The 18,057-nt window shown below is 37.5% G+C and overlaps 1 protein-coding gene across 1 annotated transcript; it reads left to right on the forward strand.

The window, feature by feature from the left end:
• The first annotated feature begins 1,098 nt into the window (after positions 1-1,098).
• mmp2 (matrix metallopeptidase 2) lies at positions 1,099-17,832 on the forward strand. Its single transcript, XM_008405575.3, has 13 exons — positions 1,099-1,413; positions 1,600-1,826; positions 2,588-2,736; positions 3,202-3,330; positions 5,353-5,526; positions 6,163-6,336; positions 6,958-7,131; positions 7,382-7,537; positions 7,637-7,763; positions 12,594-12,730; positions 13,235-13,394; positions 13,717-13,826; positions 16,700-17,832. The coding sequence occupies exons 1-13, from the start codon at positions 1,261-1,263 to the stop codon at positions 16,801-16,803; spliced, it is 1,974 nt and encodes a 657-aa protein (XP_008403797.1). The 5' UTR covers positions 1,099-1,260; the 3' UTR covers positions 16,804-17,832.
• The last annotated feature ends 225 nt before the right edge of the window (positions 17,833-18,057 follow it).

An 18,057-nucleotide genomic window follows, 5' to 3' on the forward strand; every position in this document is an offset into this window, starting at 1 on the left:
TTAATCAGCTGAGCTTCCCCTACACCTGATACAACTCGGATTTACTAGTGTAAATAAGATAACTTCAAACACAAAGTTTACCATTTTAATCCTCAAGCTGCTATTTAAGCTAGACTGTTTTTTTCATGACATCAACTAGTATATTTAGCAAAAAACAAAAATCACTATTTTCACAGTCTTTTTTGTGTTCTTCTCTGTGGCATGTCACATTTTACTGGCAGAAAGCTGTGTAAACGTTGGACTGACAAAACACAGCAAACCAACACCAGTAGATGACTCATATAAACCAAATCAGCGCTTCTCCTGTCTTTATCTAGACTATTTCAGCACCTTCTTCTGTCAAACTGTATCATTCCAACTAACCTTTGTTTAATATGCATTAATAAAACACTATTTCAGCAGCTGACTTTCCCTCTGTGTGAAGAAATAAGATATAAATGCTTAGGATAGTTTCGTTTGTGTGTAGTGAATCAATTACCATTGTCTACCAAAATAAATTACATATTTTAATTATTCAGATTTATTGAGATGAGCCTGAATATTGAATCATTGTTTTACTACTTTACTGTATGGATACAATGCCTCCCTGTAGGTGAAAAACAGTTTCCCAGATGGTGTGAAAACATTGAAAAGCATTGAAGAGGGAGGGAGATGCTGAAATAAACAGATGTGCAGGATATTGGCACCAACCAATTCCGGCAATTTAAAACACAAACTGTTTGTGACTGTAACTGTAGAGGAGACACACAAGTGTATAATATTTGATTTATGGGGTCAGACTGAAAACATATTATGCTGGAATAGTTGAATTTCGTTAACTCCGCGTTGGAAAAAATAAATCGTTTTCATCCGGGCTGTGTTTAATAAAGGGTAAAACATTTTCTCAGCTGTTTGGTCAACGGTGCACAGTTTTGCGTGCGGATTGCATTAACCACTTTTCCATTGTCTGAAATGAAACCTTTCCCTCCACATATCACTTGTTTTGGTCTTCTTAGAATAATACTGAGTGATACACTCCACCAAAAATGCATGACTCCCCCGCTCTAACTCAGCCTGGAGGCTGCGCAGAAAGCGTCGGAGAGAAAAAGTGCACGAACAAGCACAACTTTGAAAGTTTATGCAGCCGCTGTGCAGGACGTCCTGAAGGGGGAAAAAAAAAATCTGCAGAAGAGCAAAGGCACCACAAGCTGACGGACTGAGAGCAGCAGCCACTCCGAAGCAGCTTTTAAACCAAACTTAAGAGAGTATTGCCCTGCGAAAATGGGCTTTCCGACGATATCTAGGTGTCATCGGGTTATTTTAAAAGTGTTTTTGCTTCAATTTATCGCTTTTCAAGCAACAAATGCTCGCCCATCTCCTATAATCAGGTTTCCCGGAGACGATACCCCGAGAACAGACAAAGAAGTTGCTCTGGTGAGTTTGTTGTTGAATCTATATTGAATCTACAGCATCTAAAAACTGCTGTAAAAGCTTAGATTGTGTACGTAAAAAACCGTTGTGTGATACTCAGAACAAAAAGCTATTGTTTTTATATACATAAAAATGAGAGAAATTCATTTCCATCTTTTTTTAAATTTTTATTCTGCACATCTCCTGTAGCACTATCTGAATAAGTTTTATGGATGCCCACAAGACAGATGCAACCTTATGGTGCTCAAAGACACTTTGAAGAAAATGCAGAAGTTCTTCGCCTTGCAAGAAACCGGAGAAATAGATGCCAGGACGGTGGAGATCATGAAAAAACCTCGCTGTGGTGTCCCGGATGTGGCCAATTACAACTTCTTCCACAGGAGACCCAAGTGGCAGAAGAAGGAGATTACCTACAGGTCAGACCCGTAGGGACTTTTGTGTAATGTTCCAGTAACTTGGTCTTGGCAACACCTACTATTCCTACCTCCTACTTTTTAACTTGGAACTTGTCAAATATTTGAACATCAAAGTGCTGGTCAACTCTAAAGGGACCTATTAAAATACACATGTTGGGTGTATTTGGTTAATTTAATGTCATCCATTGATACCATGTATTATTTACTTGTCTTAATCTAATTAAAAAGCTTTCAATAAATCAAAGCATTCCAGATGTAACATTGTGCTTACTCCCAACTGGCACTTAAAAAACTCCCCTAAGCCTCCGTTCTTCACCCCCTCCCCTTTCCAAACGGTTTTAAGTGCTTGGATGTTTGTTTTTTTTACTTCTTTAACCAGCATAGCTATGGAGTATGGATCAAGAATTTTGTTATGATGCTGTTTTAGGATCACAACATAGTGGATTTATGTGTCATAGTCATTACAGCCTGCCTGCTAGTATGTTTTCCACAAAACTGTTAGACAAAAACAACAACAAGGTCATGCATGGCTTTAAAGAAAAGCACAAAGTAGTCTGGGCCAACAGTTTAGGACTTATTGGTTAATTTCAAGAGTTTCGGGAAACGCTTTCATAGATGACTCATACTGTCCAGCTTTTTTTCCATTATCTTGAGAAGAGAGGAGAGCTACGTGACACTTTCACAAGACGTCTGATCTTTTCAGGGAGGATGTGCGCATTTGCAGTCTCATTTTAAACAAACACGTTGGTATTTCTTTGTAGAATCCTGGGCTACACTCCTGACCTGGACGAGGAAGTCATAAATGATGCTTTCTACAGAGCCTTTAAAGTGTGGAGTGATGTCACGCCGCTTTCTTTTAATCGCATCATGGATGGAGAAGCTGACATCATGGTTAATTTTGGCCGCAATGGTATGCTACGTTTCTGAATGTGAATTATGTTTAAGATTCCTAACATACAGCATTGATTTTTGTCTCCCTCCCTTAAGCACCTCCCTACCCAGAAAACAGCTGAGCAAAAGTTCAGACGTCTACGGGCTGTTTGCAAAGGACCAATAACACAAACGTTTTTATGGCAACTCTGCACATGACCATCCTATATTTAAGGAGCACATAATAAAACAGTGGGAACTGTGGTCTTTGCAAAGGCCATTCCAGTCATTCCAACTAAAATAAGCACTTGATATTTACTTAAAGTGCTATAATATCACGGCGTCTGGCCACAGCCAACCGCTTTGAGAAAGAATCTGGTAATTGCAGTGAAGGGCAAACAGAGCTTCTCCAGAGGACATAAAATTATTGTTATGGGCACTATAATAGTAATATTGTTGTAAGAAAAGAAAAAGGTTTAAACTTTGTGTGGATGTGTGTCAACAGAACATGGAGACGGTTATCCTTTTGATGGCAAAGACGGTCTCCTGGCTCATGCCTTTGCCCCAGGACCAGGAATTGGAGGTGATTCCCATTTTGATGATGATGAGCAGTGGACCTTAGGAGAGGGCCAAGGTAAATGAGCGCTGATTCCATACTCTACGCTATGAAAAGCACATGGGAAAAATATAGTTTTTTGTACTGTGAAAAGCACTAAATGCCCCCAGCATATTTCTACTTTTTAATTTTTTTTAAATGTATTTCAGAAGTTCCTCGGTTGGTTTAGATGCCATTAAGGGTGTTTTGATTTTGTGAGCCTGAATGTTATCCCCCAGAATTCCATGTTCTTTTTTATCTTTTATGATAACCTGACTAGGTGTTGAGTGTATTTTCAGTGTAGGGTCCAAAACTGGGCTGTTTCCGTAGGTCATGAGAGGATCCTTCTACCACAGCAGTGATTGAGGGATGCAGATTATATGTGCACTTTTGAGCTTGAACTGGACATTTAATATATTTTGATGGTTTACTACATGTTTTACTGAAAAACCGCAGTAGGTAACTTTTATAAAAATGTATTATTTACATATTTATTAAAACTATCTCTATGTCATGACAGTAGAAAATGAGTAGAAAATCTAACTCCTCCAGCAGCTGCAGCAATACAACACTCCCACTAAGAACCAGCCAATAAGATCCAAGAGGAGTATCTTAGCAGTGTTAATCATGCTTTTGCACGCGCTGCTCACATCCTAACACAGCTGTGCTAATGTCAACATAATGTTATAGGAAAACTAATAATTTATCAAGTTTTTGGCAGACTCCACTGTGTGGGAGGAATTGTGGAGGGTGAATTATAGCACAGAAGAGAGAAGGGGGAGGAACCTGTGAGGTGTGCTTGTTCAAAACTGCAGCTTTTTTTTAGCAAATGACAACAGTTTATAAGATAAACAGTTGATTTTTAAAATATATATATATTCCAATGCATAAATTATCCAGATCTAAAATGACAATCAAAAACTAGAATCAAAACTTTATAATGTTTGCAGTCACTTTATGGAAATGTGTCTCTGTAGCAAACTGTAAATTAGACTTTCTATGGTAAACTTCTGTAACAATTTGCGTTTGGAGAAAGATGACAGCAACCTAAGGAATGTGGTGTTCCACTGTCGTAACTTCAGTTTATTTCACAGTGGTTAAACTTTGAAACCGACACAATCATTGCTGCCAGAGAAGTTAAACACAGTCACACACTTCTCTGGGCTTGTGATTGCTTTAGTTTGTATTTCACAACTTAGACACTGTAAAACTTAATGAAATGGTCTGAAAATGTGATAAAAAAAAGACTTCTCATTTTCTTGCCTGAAATAGCTGAAGTCAGATGTTTGTCCCTCATTTTCTCCAAGCCCATTTCATTAATGTATTCCAAGTGTAAAGCAGTTTAACATTAAGTATGACTAATGTCGTGTTAACAGCAGCACTAAATACTTTTGTTATTAAGTTTAAAGCTGATGGAAAATATGAGCTGCAGTGTAATTTAAACTGGGAGACAACTGAAATAACATGCTGAGAATATTCAGCTAATCTGACTTAACCCTTATGTAGCGGATACACATTTTGGTGTATAGGTACTCAGTCTGCATACAGAAAAAAAGTATTTTTGTACATTTAATTGCTGTAGCATATTAGTTGATATTTTTAAATTGGTAAGGCAGCTTTAACCTACTTTGTTTTGATTTTTTTAATCTTTGTCTGAAGTTACTGGCACTCAGTATATGAAGTTGAAGCCATCTGGAGGCTGATTAGAAAAAAATAAACTTTTGGAATTGCTCTACATGACCCAGATAGATTTGCTCCAAGTTTTATTCATTAATAAATTAATTTTGTGTTGATCTGATCCTGATTTACAAAAAGTCTAAATTTTAAATGTGCTTTTCTGTCTTGATGTTTCATTGTAATCACGTGTTCTAAGCTGTTTAAATATTATTTGTGCCAACTACTTCTAGTATTGCTATTAAATCATTTTATTATTGCTTTCTGCATTTGCTTGTACACAAATTTAAGATTTTTAAGACACTGACATTAATCTAATCATTGATGTTATGTGAATAAGCATCTACAGTTAATGCGTCATCAACAAGACAACTTTTGTTTCCACAGTGGTGAAAGTGAAGTTTGGCAATGCCGATGGAGAGTTCTGCAAATTCCCCTTCCTGTTCATGGGGACCGAGTACAACAGCTGTACATCTCAGGGTCGAGATGATGGATTCCTGTGGTGCTCCACCACCTACAACTTTGATGAAGAGGGCAAATATGGCTTCTGCCCTCACGAGTGTAAGCTTGTCGCACACTTCTCAAATTTGGAAGTCAGAAAGGCTTGGCAGAGCCTCCTGGCACATATCAGCTTAAATTCTCTGAACAATCAATTACTTTCTGGCCTCTTTATCTCAGGAACACTGATGTTGTATTCCAGCTTCATTTCAGACTTTATAACAGTATTATACAATTATTTCTACACTCAAAACCCTTCTGTGTTTTTGGACAGGAAGAAAGTAGGTTGAACTGTATGCCAGGAAAGCATGTTGTTTCCTTGCTTTGGAGTGAATTATGGAACATTTCTTTTCCATGTTCAGAACACTGGGCTTTACTAACCACTTTGTTTATCTCTGGTGTTCATGGTACAAGCATTGATGCATACCTGGTCCAAGCATCTACCAAAGTACATGTGTACTAAGATGTTTCAGATAATGTGAACATGTTTGAGAATTGTTTTTACCAGAGCTGCTTATTCTGTTAAGCTCTGGCTAATATTGATGTGGAAAATGTTTGCTTTTTGTCTTTTCTCTGGCTCTTTGTCTTACATCATCACTCACGGCATTTTATGCTGGCGTTTCTATCTTGTTGTCAGTAAAAGTTACAGCGTGTCATGTCTTTATAGCATTGCACATGCTTGTTTTTCTGTTTTTACAGTACTTTTCACCCTTGGTGGTAACGGAGAGGGCGCGCCTTGTAAATTCCCCTTCAGCTTTCAGGGAGAAAGCTACGACAGCTGCACCACGCAGGGCAGGGATGATGGATACCGCTGGTGTGCCACCACTGAGGACTACGACCGTGACAAATCCTATGGCTTCTGCCCTGAAACTGGTAGGTGTTTTCATCTGCTCCCCGACATGAGCACTATACGTCACCCCAATATTGAATAATCTAACATTTTATAACACTTTATAGGAAGCGATAACAATTGCATGTATTTGTATGCTGTTTAGAAGTCCCCACTTTGAGATTGTTAAAGTAGATGTAGTTCAAGTTTCTTGTGTGTTTATCCCTATTGTGCAATGCTTTTCCATTGTTGCTGGCAGGAATTCTCCAACTGGGGCTTTTCAGCCTTGCTGTGGTTAGCTTAATTACCGCTAAACTATTTTAATGTGCACTGCATTTCTTTCCATTCAGTCAGTAAGATGTGTTTTGGGTTTAGATAGAGAAGTAGGTGAGAAGTTAGAAACAAATAACAATAAGGACAAAAATGTCAAACAGAAAATGTTACCTTGAAACCACATCAATTTTGGTTGTGCTTTCTGACTCTGCTCCTGCTGTGGGTCAGCTAATATTTGTGTTGTGCTGGTTAATTTTCACTTCATCCACACTTGTTTCAAAGAACACCCCGTAAAACCTAACTTTGCTTGAAAAAAAAAAACATTTTGGCATTTGAATCAGTCTAAACTTTACTGCACACAAACCTCTAAAATAATCTACTGTGGTTTTCAGCAATGTCAACAGTGGGAGGAAATGCAGAGGGAAGCCCCTGTGTCTTTCCTTTCACCTTTCTTGGAGACAGCTATGACTCCTGCACTTCTTCTGGACGCAGTGATGGGAAAATGTGGTGTGCCACCACTAAGAACTACGACGATGACCGGAAATGGGGTTTCTGTCCTGACCAAGGTGCGATAGCTTTGACACTTACAGACCGATGTTGGTGTATTTTTGAGAAATCACCCAAGTATAAAGACCACATATAAAAATAGAATTACTTATATTTTATTTAGCTTTAAGCTACACAAAACCCACACTCCGCATAAATGTGGACTACTAAAAGGAAACTGTGGAAATTCCAGTCATAAACCTTCCTCCTTTAACTTGAAACCAAATGAAAAAACGACTCGCAAATACCACTTGATTGGATTGTTTTCAGGCTACAGCTTGTTCCTGGTGGCGGCCCATGAGTTTGGTCACGCCCTTGGTTTGGAGCATTCTCAGGACCCAGGAGCTCTGATGGCTCCTGTCTATACTTTTATGAAAGACTTCAGACTTTCTCATGATGACATCCAAGGCATCCAAGAGCTCTATGGTGAGAAGAAATGTCGTACCATTTTCTAAACAGCATGATTATCTTAACTGGGAAGCAGAGAAGAATGAGAGTAAAATTTCCTGGTATATGTGACAACAGGTGTGCCAACCGACAAGCCTTTGCCTCCAACCCAGGGTCCTGTCACGCCAATGGACCTTTGTAAAGATCCAGTTATCTTTGATGCTGTTGCACAAATCAGAGGAGAGACGTTTTTCTTCAAAGACAGGTAAAAGATTAAAATATAACATGCTGTATTAAGGGGGCTTTAGCCTGTGTGTGTGCAAATGAGGAAACAGCGTCTATAACATTTTCATTTATAGACGTTGTTGTTTAGATTAATGTTGGGGATATTTATGTAAATTTGATAGTTCATTTAATCAATAATATCATAGATAAATGAGTCACATATTTTGTCTCATAAAATGTATAAAAAAATACTCTTAAAAATCAGTTCTAAATGACGATCTATTTACTTATTTATAAGTTGATTCTGGATATATCAAAACTTGAATAAAATGTATAAATTTAAGTAATTACACCTTATTAAGGCCTGGTTTTAATAATAATTGCACTAAGGTAAATTTCACACTTTGTGGTGGTTTTTCAGTTGCGCCACAAAAATAAACAAAATAAAACATAGATGCTGATAGTTCTTCTACACTATGAAAACTAAACTTTACAGTCAGAATGTTGGCTCACTTAAAAATTGAATATATCACTGTAAGTTTGTGGTTCCCACAGTTACTTTTTTTATGCTCAGCTAACAGAACATCAACTGTTCGGACAGTTACAGAGATTCCTATGACTGGGAGGCAGTGGCTGGAAGAGGGCATTGGCTGTTCAGATGGTTCCCCACTCTTATTACATCTTAACTAGATTAAATATGTAGACCAAACAGTCTTGATGAAAGTCGGTGGTGCTGAATATGTCAAAGGCATGGAGAAACACAAAACAAACTCTGCAGGAAGTTTACACGACAAAGAATACAGTGCTGCAAATATATATATATATATATATATATATATATATATATATATATATATATATATATATATATATATATATATATATATATATATATATATAGCAACTAAGATGTTGCAGGTTGATCAGGATTGGTTTCCACTTTGGCTAGGCAAAAACATTGTTTCTTGGGTTTTCAGTGTTTCTTTTCTGCCAGCACTCAATTTCTTGGCAGCTTCTGGTATTACATGCCAAATAAAAACATCACATGTGCATTTCAGTAGATGGTGAACAAATCACATTTCCACAGCAAAAAGAAAAATGGCATTCTAGTATTTATTTTTTTTTACCTCATGTTTTTAACTCAGGAAGAGACAAAAAATTTACATTTTGATAATACACTATCTCCAGTTATATTTTAATGCATTTTTCACAATTTATAGTTAACAATTATAAAACTTAAAACAATTCTAAATATCTAACATTAACAGTAAAAGTATGACAGAGATACTTACGCATAGTGATACTCATTCAGACATGTTTTGAACATAACACAGGTTCGTATTAACATTCCTGCATTTTTTTTTTAAGAGTCAGCATGAAATTAGTGTGGGTTGAGGGAACTTTGTGGGCTAAATGTAAGAATCTAGCAAGGGTGTTTTTAAGGTAGTTAGAGGAGAGAGTTAAAAGTCTGTAAAGACTGGATTTGGGGTTTCATGGTCTTTATCAATAGCTGTTCTTGCAAGAATGACAACCTTAGTGTACCCCAAACCCCATCACAGGATATTTTGTGAAAAAAATAACTTCCTCAAATATCTCTGTCTGGGTACCTAAAGGTTGCAGCCTGATAGTCCAGCTACAAGATAAGAAATCAAGGGGTGACCAGTGTCTCACACCCCATGTGTTCTGTGTGGTTGACAGGAAACGGAGCCTGATCTCCCAGTTCTTAACTACAAGCAGTAGACTCCAACTCAACATACAGGCATGCCAAGTCTGCACTGGTTATAAAAACCCCACTGAAATAATCAAAACTCACTAGATATTTGAGCTTTGGTTTCAGAGAAACAATCATCAAAATCAGACTGAAATGATATATCGATATCCTGTGGTGAGCATGAAAGTAAAACTTAGCAGAAAGGGAAAAACAAGCTAATTCCCTTTCCCGTACAGAGGCAAACAAATAATTCATTAGTCACCAACACAGTCTGCAATCCTGTCCTTCATCGGCGCTGATGCATCTTATTGCTTTGCAAAGTTCACCAAGCAGAGCATTTGTATATGAGCAGTTGTTTGCTTTAGCCTGATTTTAATGGGAATGTGTAGGAAATATGAAGGTTTATGTTGCACAGCTGTCAACATTTGATTAATGGGTAGAAAGACAGACTTTGTCAGCAGAGGATCTCTTGTTTCTTTCAGTTTGTAACCCGTGGGTTAGAAACCACATATCTCGCAGATCCTACTTTATTGCAAAAATAACCCCCCAAAAAACTTTTCATTTCACAGTGGGTCTTATCCTCACATTTAAAGTGAGCACCAGAGCAGCACAGAAGCTCAAAGAGTGCTCTTCGGACCATGAAACTTTGGCTAGGTTGTTTGAAATCAAGCTGAGTTGAAACCTAAATCCATTCAAAGCTTTAGAGGGCTGAAAATTTAAGCAGTGGAAGAAAGGCAAGAGTTTTGAGTTCAGTATGTGAGAGTTACTTACTTTCTTGCTGAATATTTGGGCAGGCAAAGACATTTTGTTTTGTTGAATCACACAGCAGGCGTAATGTTTTAGCCCCATTCTGTTATGTGAATGTTGTTTTTGTGTTAGAATGTGATCATGCACCAAAAGACCTAAATTTGAGGTGAATGTGTGTGAGAGAAAACAATAAGCTGTCTCAAACCAGTCTCACCTAATGAGATGCCTTGAAGTTGTTTGTGTTTTATAGAGTCTTAAGCCCTATTCGCAGGGAATTAGTTTTACCTGGGGACCACATGCTATTTGTAATAATTGCAGAGGTTGTCTGGGTTCTTAAGCTTGTGCAAATCGGCCATGTCAGTGATTTGTAAAGTAAAAATTCCCTCGCAAATTACCTACTATATTTTACTGAACTCCAAGGTCCTGGGCGAATAGGCATCGCCGTAATTTGGACGGAAATGGGCGGGATTCAACACGTAATTGGGCGTTTTTTTTTGTTTCCTGGGCAAATTTTTATTTGCTTTAGGGCAAATAATGGAGGCTGCGTTGGAGTGTATTGAAAACCTTTTGGGACCTGAATCAGAAAAACCCTATAGATCAGCAAAGTGCAACACCAAACAGGAACGACTGAAGAGAAGGAGCAGAATCAGATGCAAATGGTGGTTTGCATCATGAGCCACCATAAGAATCCTTTTCTTCTGTTAGTAGCCGTCTGTTTTACAGCTTGCTAGCTCTTGCTAGCAGTAACGCAGCACTGAGCTGTGGCCGTAGCCTGAAAAGTTGTTCTAACATCAACTCACGTCATTCCTCAAGTCGACGCGAAATGGTGAGTTATCATCATATCCGGGAGATGTCCGTAAATTTCAGCAAAATCTCAGGAATCCTCAACCAATGCGCCACATAAAAAGCAGACATTAGGGAGTAATTAATTTATTACATGGGGTTCCCAGATAATGCTTATGCCTTTAGTACAAGCAAAATTCTGTAGCTTTAAAAAGCGACTGACACTGATATGTCTGTAGTACTGTAGCTTTGTTGACTCTTGGATTGTAAAACTGGAGTCTGTCGTTATGCTGAATCAGCACCTGTGTGATGTCCCACAAATCTTAACAGTGCAGTGAGTAATGCTCCCAGCTCTCCCTGAGGTCAGCATAAAACTGTCTGTCTGGAGACTTAAGGAAAACACTATTATAAACTCTGTTGCATAGAAACAGTTTGAGAAACCTACTGATTAGACTCCCTACCAGTAACATCTGCTCATGCACTTGGTATACAAGCACACGTGACTGGTTTCAGGATGAAAAATCTGTGACATTTCTGTTCTACTTTATTAATAACACTAATGGTTGCACTGTGACTGACAGACTTTGAAAACATTTCACAAGAGAAAGGTGGACAAATATCAGCTGAAGAACTTCTTTCTGTTTTAAATAAACTCACATAATACTGATCTACACACGTTCATATTGTGCATTGTTAGAGGATTTTCTTAGCCATCAATACAACTAGCCTGTTGCAAAGACATTACTATTTAAAGGCTGTGCTCCAAGCTTACTGCACCAATAATTATTGGGCACTGAGGTATTTGAGAACTCAAAATTATAAAGCTACCATCGCATTATTTTCTGTCTGTAATATGCACGGATATTACTGTGAAACGTAGTGATGCATCCATAAGACCATGGTCATTGTCTGTTAAATTTGCCTATTGAATTTAAAAAATGTTTACACCAAAGAATTTGTTTTTGTCAAAGTCCTTACGCCCAAATCATACTATTGTATAACTGTCCTGCATTTTAGAGGCACAAGAACATGCACTGCTTTAGGTTAACCCTCCAGCAGAGCCTGTTGTGAGAATGTAAGTGAAGCAAAAAAATAACAGTTCATACTGCACCAAACTAAAAGTATTATAAAAATAATAGAAATGTATATAAAGGGGTGTTGTAGAAAACTCTCTTTGTTGTCAACTTTGCCTTTTATTGAAAAGGAAGGCAAAGTAAACTTTGACAGATCCATAAAACTTCTGCTATGTCCGTCTTCACTTCAAAATGATCTGGCTAATTTTTGCTATTGGCAACTTCTTTTTTTTCCATTTAGAAAATAGGTCAGTGGAAAACAGTTTGGGGAGCTGCTGCTGTTATTTTGCAGCTGCGTATTGGAAATCCAGGCAAGATGGGTCTTGTTCTGCTGGCGTCTGCAGCCTCAGTTCTAATGAGAACCAGATGCTCATGAATCAGGCCATTGTAGCTGGCTGGCCCAGTGAAGCACTTGCACTAAACTGCAGAACTCAAAGTACACATGCTCTTCCCCCACCTTCAGATCAACCCCTCTCCGTGTCGGTTTGCCTATCAGGCTAATTTATTTCCCTGGTTCGTCCGTTGCACGATCACTCACTCGTTCTCTTTCTGCCAGGTTCCTGTTCAGGTCAGTGAACTTCAGGAGCAAACCCAGTGGCCCTATGCTAGTGGCCACCTACTGGCCTGACCTCCCTGCGAAGATAGACGCTGCCTATGAAAACCCATTGGAGGAGAAAACGGTCTTCTTCTCAGGTTTGCTGGAAAACAAAAGATATTTAAGAAACAATTAATCTGGATCGTACCGAATCTTAATCTGTGATCCATATGAGCAGATTTTCTGTGACAAGATTCTTTTTCGCATGTTTTCTTTAATGTGAGCCACCATTTTACCATTTGATCACCAAATTTTTAAGCCAAGGAGTTGCAGGAATGTTGGCTGAGTACTTGTTTGTGGTGTTCTCTTAAGATATTCCACCATAGTCATTAGTGGTTTTAGAAACATTCTCAGCATTACATTAATATGAAAATATCCCAGAAAATTGGGAAGCATTGCACAAAATATTGTTTAGCCTTGAAGACTTTGACTTTATTTAAGAATAGTTGTCCAATAATTTCATTACGTGTGTTTAGATTAATTGCTTGATTGAAATGTTTTGCTCATAAGATCAACATAAAGTTATATCTTCTGTTTAGTAAAACTCAGTGACAAGCTGTGTATGACAAATTCTTCCATTTGGCTGTTTCCTTTGATCCCAGGTGATGAGATGTGGGTTTACAAAGCGGATGAGCTGGAAAGAGGTTACCCGAAGAGGCTCTCCAGTCTTGGCCTCCCCACAGATGTGCAGCAAATCGATGCTGCCTTCAACTTCAGGAAGAACAGGAAGACTTACTTATTTTCTACAGACAAATTCTGGAGGTGAGGACAGGGAAACGTTATTCAGCTATTTGCAAAGCTGCAAAACGCATCCTACCTCCTAAGTTAACACTATAGGTTATATCAAAACCTTTTAAAGCAGTACTAGTGCTGCATCTGGATTAGGTTTGTGTTTTGGTAAGACTTAAACTACACTGTAAACCACCCCACATCTGTTAATGCTTACATAGCATGGAAATTTGGAGTGTTGACTCACTGTTTTATCAGCAATCTCGAAGGAAAATGTGACGGTATGCTTATTATGCCCTTCCAAAAGGATGCATTTTAATTTCTGACTGCTTTGGGTTTTTTTTTTATTTTACAGATTTGATGAAAGTAGTCAGGCAATGGACCCTGGCTTCCCCAAGCTTATTGCTGAATCTTGGAATGGCATTCCTGATGACATTGACTCTGCTTTCAGTCTGAACGGCATTGGTAAAATTACATTTTTAAGTCATATTAAATACATGCAAATCTCTGTGTGGCAGTTTTGTTTTCTGGTTTGGTACTTCTGGCAGGATATAGACACACCTGTCCTTAATGAAAAACTACTTTTGTAATCAAATGCTTTAACAAACAGTATGCAGCTCAGAGCCTCGCTTAGCTGTAGGTTACTGCTAAGTTAGAAACTTTGCAAAGTGAAGCAGTGCCTTCTGAATTAGCATGTTAGCCTGTTTATTATTATTACTGTTCTGCTGATATTGCCCTGCTTTAAGCTAATAAGTTCTTAACATAAAGCCATGGTGTGGTATGCCAGGTACATCTGACCAGCTGTACCAAAGTTAATTGTAATCTTTGTAACTAGGCAGAAAATAATGCCTATTGTGTGGTGTCTGGATAACAAATGTCTTGGTTTCATAATACAAGAATTATTAAAACGTGTTCAGAAGTTTGCAAAGAAACATAGCATTTTGATGACATTTCATAGGAATTTATGTTATCTGTCCCCATCATTTTAACTGTTGAGTGTTAATTTCAAAGTCAAAGTGTGCAAGCTTGGCACTTAAAAAGGCATTTAGTTATTGTAAGGTTGCAGAAATAACTCATCTGCAAGTCTAAAACTATGGCTCCTAACACAGCTCAGCTCATAATATGTTAGAAGTTGTACATGTTAACCAGAGATCCAATTTTTTTTAAACATTTGCTTCTCCTCTGGCGTAAGAATTTGTCTCAAGAATTTGTCTCTATTTGTCACACTGTTCCTCTAGTCATATAAATAAAGAAGCTCTGTCCAAATAAGACATTTTCTGCAGTCAAAACAAAATGGTTGCACTGCCATATGTGGCTGGCCATTCTAGAAAATTTTCCCTTTTGGTTTATCAACATCTATGATACATTGCCTGTACCAAAGTTACAAGCTTTACATACTTGTCACTACTAGATGTGGTAACGTTTGTTTCAAACTAACCAGAGATTTACAATTATGTCACTTTACATCATCAAAGGAACAAGGCTGTTCTTTAGGGTTTGGACATCAACCAAAAACTAATTTATCAGTTCAACCAAGAGCTTCAACATCTGCCTACCTGGTTGTGCTATTTGTGAATCTTTTTCAGGGTCATTTAATTTGATTATAAACTATGTAAACAACAACGATAGTAATATAGCAGTTTGTTGAGAACTTCTGTAATCTCATAATAGTGTGGAAAAGACCTATTTTCTACAAACCAAGCTACAATCCTCTGATAACACAGATAACACTTACATGGTCATATATAGAACATTTCTTGACATGTAGACTACAGATCCTTTGACAGTCAAATGGTTGTCAACTTGTGAGCAGCTTTTTAAAATAGATGTCAACTTTTTGAAACCCGAAGGCACCTTAAACATCAGCGCAAAGACTTTAGTAGTTTTCTCTTTTCTTGTATGACATATACAATTTTGGTTTAAATTTGTTGATCTTCCTTTTTTATGTTGATCTTGACCAGGGCTTTGTTTCGTTTGAAGCTCCATTCAGAAGTTGGCAACCGTGTTTTAATGGAACAGATTGCAGTAATCTTCAAGGATGCATAAAAGCAACAGACCTGAAGTCAAGCTGTGATCTGTTTATTATTATGGAAGACAGAGGAGATGCTTTACGTTGTTCACTCTGTGATTTGAAATGGTTTTTGATCACATTGTCTTTAGTGTGTGCTATTAAAACCAGGTGAAAACAGACATTTAGATAGATTGCTTACAAAGACATAACCATTTATCTCACTTTGATATTAAGTCAGACTGAGCTTTTCCTCTTTTAAATCAAATAGGAATACTACACATATTTCTGTGATAGAGTTTTTAGGGAGTTTTTGAAAAAAATTATTTACATTCTAAAGCATGTTCTTTGTTGTATGCCTTACCAAAAAGTTTTAGTATCTTTCCACAAGCATCTCATAGTTTGAGGAATTTTGACCAATTCTTCCTCACAGAACTGCCGTGTCTGAGTCAGGTTTGTAGGCTACCTGGTTTTCAAACACATGTTCAGCTCTGGTAATGAAACTTTAATTGTTCTGAGCTTGTGATGGCCACTCCAAACATTGTCTTTGTTTTCCTAAAACCAATTTACAACTACATTTATTCTTAAGCTACTGTCCATTTGAGAGCCCAATTTTTGCCCAAGTGTCAACTTCCTTGGGCAACTTACCTGATTCTGTGAGATGTTGCTTTAATATTTCCACATAGTGTTCATTATGGCATGCATTTTGTTAAGTCCCATCAGTTATTTCTACAGCAAGACACAGAGCGCAATGCTGCCACCTCTGGACTTGGCATGGTATTGACACTTGTGTATAATTGAACAGAAAATATGACGCCTTTAGAATCATGATAGTGTTAATTAGATAAGACATTTGTTTAGACAGCAGATATCTAATATCAACTCTACTTAAAGGGGAATTTTCAGAAATGCGAGGAAACGTTTTCCTTACAGTCAGCTATTTGTCCACGGGGTTTTAGAGGCTATGCAAATTATTTTCCTGGAGTTTTCCATTACTGCTCTGCTACCATGCCCACAAGCATCACATACACACATTTATATAAGGCAAGTCTGTAACCGTCCACAGAGGTGCTTCTGTGCACCACTTAACATATTTCACAGGGGATGTTTCTCAAATTTTTACTTCAACTGAGATGGACTGGGTATTTCTTTTTCATAATTCATTCACAGTTGAAAAAGATTACTCTGTTTTAATAATTTTATAGGCCCATAAATGTGTTGCAATATTCATCCAGATTTCCTCTTGTTTAACACAAGCAATTTAAAATAAAACTTCATAATGTTTAAACCCTGAAACATGAATGTGAATGTTATGCTCGTCTCTTTGCAGATTACAGCTACTTCTTCAAAGGAAGCCACTATTTTAAACTTGAAGACAGCAGTTTGAAGATCGTCAAGTTGGGAGAAATCACAAAGGACTGGCTTGGTTGCTGAACATCGACCAAAATGTTTCACAGCAGGTGATGATGGTCTTATGAGGTCATCAGTGTTAATCACACACAACTTGAGGTTGTTGCAGTGCACACTGTTACAAGTTTTTATCGTTGGCCACTCTGCAAGCTTCTATGGGACACATGTACCTCCAGCCTGTATAACCGATCTCAGCTGGTAGAATGACATTTCAATGCCTTTTACACAGGCTAAATGTATGCACCTGGCAAATTGCTTTATTTCTGTGTGATTTTTCTAATTGTATGACTGATGCACATTTAAAAAAAAAAAATGAACCCCTTTTTTTATTTTATTTTTTATTTTTTTGAGGAAGACCGACATCAGGTATGTCTACATTGCATCGCAGTGTTATACAGTGCCAAGAGATATTGGCTTTTTTTTTGTTGCAAATTTTGATTCTACAAATTCAGTTTTACGCCATATGAATAGATACTGGCCAGGCATTACTTCTGTATCCAGTGTAAAAAGCACAGCTTTGCATAAATGTATCAGTTGTATTAATTGTCTCCATGTGCAAAAAATGTACACGCACAATGTGACCGAGAATGGTGCTTTCAGAATTTGCTTCTTACATTTAGTTCTGCATATATAGTGAATATTCTACACATTGTTATTTTGTGTGATGGGAGTACTTAGTACAATCTGGATGTTAGAAAGTAGCATTCAAAGGCTTGTTATTCTTTGTATGGTTAGCACTTTGTATATTACATACAGGGGAACTGCACAAAAGAGGGACCAGATCTTGTTGGGATCTCTCTGTTGCGGTTCTCTTATGGTGCAGACAGATTTATTTGGTAGAAAAAGGCACAGGTTGCCTCTAGATGCTATATAGGTTTGCGCCATGATGGACCAATAACAAGAACATTGCAGTAGTTTTGTCTACTTGTATTTTTATATTAAGATTCTTTGTTAGGTTTTAACAACATAGTCATTATATCTTGTATTTTGTTTTTTTTCTAAAGCTTGTGCACTTTGTCACTGTCATCAATAAATGTGGTTATTTTAACTATATTTTATAGGGCTGTAGTGATACAATAATCTCACGATATGATACATGATATTCTGCTCATGATATGATATATATTGCGATATTCAGCAAACGGTACAATTCGATACACCTTTGCGATTTTCTGAAAGATTTTAGAGGGACAGAGTGATTTTGGTGACATTTTGTGCCTGTTATAGAGTTGGATTGAATTAATTTAACTGAAAACTGATTAAAAGCACCAACTACAC

The sequence above is a fragment of the Poecilia reticulata genome, chromosome 3 (genome assembly GCF_904066995.2).
Source record: "Poecilia reticulata chromosome 3, P_reticulata-male-v2, whole genome shotgun sequence".
In the NCBI taxonomy this organism is placed as follows: Eukaryota; Metazoa; Chordata; class Actinopteri; order Cyprinodontiformes; family Poeciliidae; genus Poecilia; species Poecilia reticulata.

What these genes read in the sequence shown, in the direction of transcription:
- mmp2 (XM_008405575.3), top strand. Translation starts at nt 1,261, where the DNA reads ATGGGCTTTCCGACGATATCTAGGTGTCATCGGGTTATTTTAAAAGTG. An exon ending in GGTTAATTTTGGCCGCAATG is followed by an intron (nt 2,737 to 3,201) that starts GTATGCTACGTT and finishes GTGTGTCAACAG; the next exon opens with AACATGGAGACGGTTATCCT. An exon ending in TTTCAGTCTGAACGGCATTG is followed by an intron (nt 13,827 to 16,699) that starts GTAAAATTACAT and finishes GTCTCTTTGCAG; the next exon opens with ATTACAGCTACTTCTTCAAA.